The sequence below is a fragment of the Dipodomys ordii genome, unplaced genomic scaffold (assembly GCF_000151885.1).
Source record: "Dipodomys ordii isolate 6190 unplaced genomic scaffold, Dord_2.0 Scaffold68, whole genome shotgun sequence".
Classification (NCBI taxonomy): domain Eukaryota; kingdom Metazoa; phylum Chordata; class Mammalia; order Rodentia; family Heteromyidae; genus Dipodomys; species Dipodomys ordii.
This window is the reverse complement of record NW_012267284.1, coordinates 5,313,458-5,316,138: the sequence shown is the minus strand read 5'-3', so window position 1 is coordinate 5,316,138 and position 2,681 is coordinate 5,313,458. Positions and strand designations below refer to the sequence as shown.

Here is a 2,681-nt window from a genome sequence, read left to right as displayed (position 1 = left end):
GTTAGTCGTGGGGCCTGAACTCTGGTCCTGGGCGCTGTCCCTCAGCTCTTTAGCTCAAGGCTAGCACTCTACCACTTGAGCCGCAGTGCCACTTCTGGCTTTTTCTGCTTATGTGGTACTGAGGAATCGAACCCAGGGCCTCATGCATGCAAGGCAAGCGCTCTACCACTGAGCCACCTTCCCAGCCCTTGGCTATCTCTTTTATTTTCTTTTGTTTTTGCCAGTCTGGTGCTTAAATGCAGGGCCCAGGTGCTGTCTCTGAGCTTCTTTTGCTCAAGGCTAGCATTCTACTACTTGAACCACAACTGACAGTTTGGTGGCTAACAAAATTAAAAGTCTCACATACTTTCCTACTCAGGCTGTCTTCAAACTGCGATCCTCAGATCTCAGCCTTCTGAGTAGCGAGGATGACAGGCATGAACCACCAGTGCCTGGCTTGGCTCATTGGTCTATGTAGACCAGGCTGGTCTTGAACATTTCATCCTGTAGCTTCAGCCTCCTGGAAGTTGGAATTATAGATTTGCACCTCCATGCCTAGCTTGAGCTGAGTATTTCTTGCACATCGATGCAGAGTCTAACTGGTAAGAATAGGACAATCCCACAGACGTTTGCAGTTACCTGGGAGAGCCCCGGGGTGGGGCCAATCTCTTCCTGCGGCTCCTGGAGGCTGCTAATGTTATCCTGCTGCTGATGGAGAAGAGCAAGGCCTGCTGCGATGTCGCTGGGTACCAGGTCTGTGTCCTGGGTGGGATCCACAGTGTCAGTCAGTCACGCCACCCAGCAGGAAGTGACCGGGAAGAGCACGAAACTCTGTTTTACATAGTGTTCACATACCAACACACAGACATGTTTATATATACTGCATACATAGGTGGTTTTTTTGTTGGGGCTTGAACTCTGGGACTGGGCACTATCCCTCAGCTCTTCAGCTCAAGGCGAGTGCTCTACCACTTGAGCCATAGCGCCACTTCCGGTTTTGTGGTAGTTAACTGGAGATAAGAGTCTCACAGACTTTCCTGCCTGGGCTGACTTTGGACCTTGATCCTCAGATCTCAGCCTCCTGAGTAGCTAGGATTACAGGTACCTGGCTGTATACACAGGTGTTTTAAAAAACATTTTCTTGGCAGGATTCCTTTTGTTTTTAGGACTGGGGTTTGAACTCAGGGCCTCACACATGCTAGGAAGACACTCTACCACTTGAGGCATAACCTCAATGTTTTTTTTCTCCTAGTGGTTTTTCAGATAAGGTCTCACGTGTTTGCTCAGAGTCAGCCTCCAACTTTGATCCCCCAACTTTGGATTCTTGTGTGGCTGGGATTATGGTGGTTTATCAACACAATATTGTGACGAGGAAGTGGCACTGTGGCTCAAGTGGAAGAGCGCTCGCCTTGAGTTGAAGAGCTGAGGCACAGTGCCCAGGCCCAGAGTTCAACCACAACCAAAAACAAAACAAACAAACAAATTTCATTCTACTCAGGAGGCTGGGATCTAAGGATTGTGTTTCAAAGCCAACCCAGGCAAGAAAGTCTGTGAGACTCTTATTTCAATTAACCACTAAAGAAAAGTTGGAATTAGACAGGGCTAGGATGTAGCTCAGTGGCAAAGCGCTTACCTAGCAATTGCAATGTCCTGGGTTTGATCCAAGTTGGAAGTAGAGCTGTGGCTCAAGTACTAGAGCACTAGCCTCGAGTCATAAAGCCAAGACAGAGTGTGGGGCCATGAGTTCAATTCCACAGTACCAACATTAAAAAAATAAAAAAGGGGGCTGGGAATGTGGTTTAGTGGTAGAATGCTTGCCTAGCATGCATGAAGCCCTGGGTCCAATTCCTCAGTACCACATAAACAGAAAAAAACAGAAGTGGTGCTCTGGTTCGAGTGCAGAGTGCTAGCCTTGAGCAAAAGAGGCTCAGGGACAGTGCCTAGGCCCTGAGTTCAAGCCCCAGGACTGACCAAAAGAAAGGAAGCAAGGAAGCAAGGAAGCAAGGAAGGAAGGAAGGAAAAGAGAGGGGAGAGAGGGAGAGAGCGAGGGAAGGGAAAACTAGAATGAGACAAACTTCACAGATTACTGAAAAGGAGATGGAGAAAGAATGCACGTGAGAGGGTCTACAAAATGCAGCCCTGCACTCAGCCAACTTTCCAGAGTGCCCAGCCCCTGCCCCTGCCCCCAGTGTAGGGTGTGGAATTTCCATGGGAGGCACATACTCAAACAGAAGAACAAGACCACACCGGGCTCCCTCGGCTTACTGAAAAGTAGGTTGAGAAAAGCTCTGCCGTACTCGAAAACGCCACTCGAGTGTGGTCGTCTTTGCCAACGCAACAGCACATGAACTTGATCCTCGTCTCCCACACGCTCTTGGCTGCAGTCTTGAGGCCATTAAAGAACTGGCTTGAGTCATTGCTATCCAGGTGGTCAGGTCCAGAGGAGGAATATGGAGCCATGTTTCCCCCCAGGGGGTCAAAGACGATGACAATGGTGACCACGGTGGCAGCGATGATGACCCAACTGCAAACCAGACAGTGGCAAAGGCATGGTAATTGTGAGCTCCATCTCCAGAGATAAAGCCCCTGCTCCTGGAAGACACTGCCCTCCCAGAATGCCACTGCTAAAAGCAAAGACCACCCAGGGAAATCATGGAGCTGTCTGGTGGCCTTTCCTGCCCAGAATTTTGAACCTTGATCCT

At 49.5% G+C, this 2,681-nt stretch overlaps 1 protein-coding gene across 1 annotated transcript in view; it reads right to left on the bottom strand.

Annotated features, from left to right (window-relative positions):
• The window catches only part of Daglb (diacylglycerol lipase, beta), a 47,994-nt gene that overhangs the window by 28,630 nt on the left and 16,683 nt on the right, over window positions 1–2,681 (bottom strand). The window contains exons 3-4 of the mRNA XM_013023396.1: window positions 2,245–2,503; window positions 619–741 (exon numbers count right to left, since the gene is read on the bottom strand). Of these exons, the coding sequence (XP_012878850.1) occupies window positions 619–741; window positions 2,245–2,503 (382 nt within the window). The remainder of the gene's footprint in view (window positions 1–618; window positions 742–2,244; window positions 2,504–2,681) is intronic.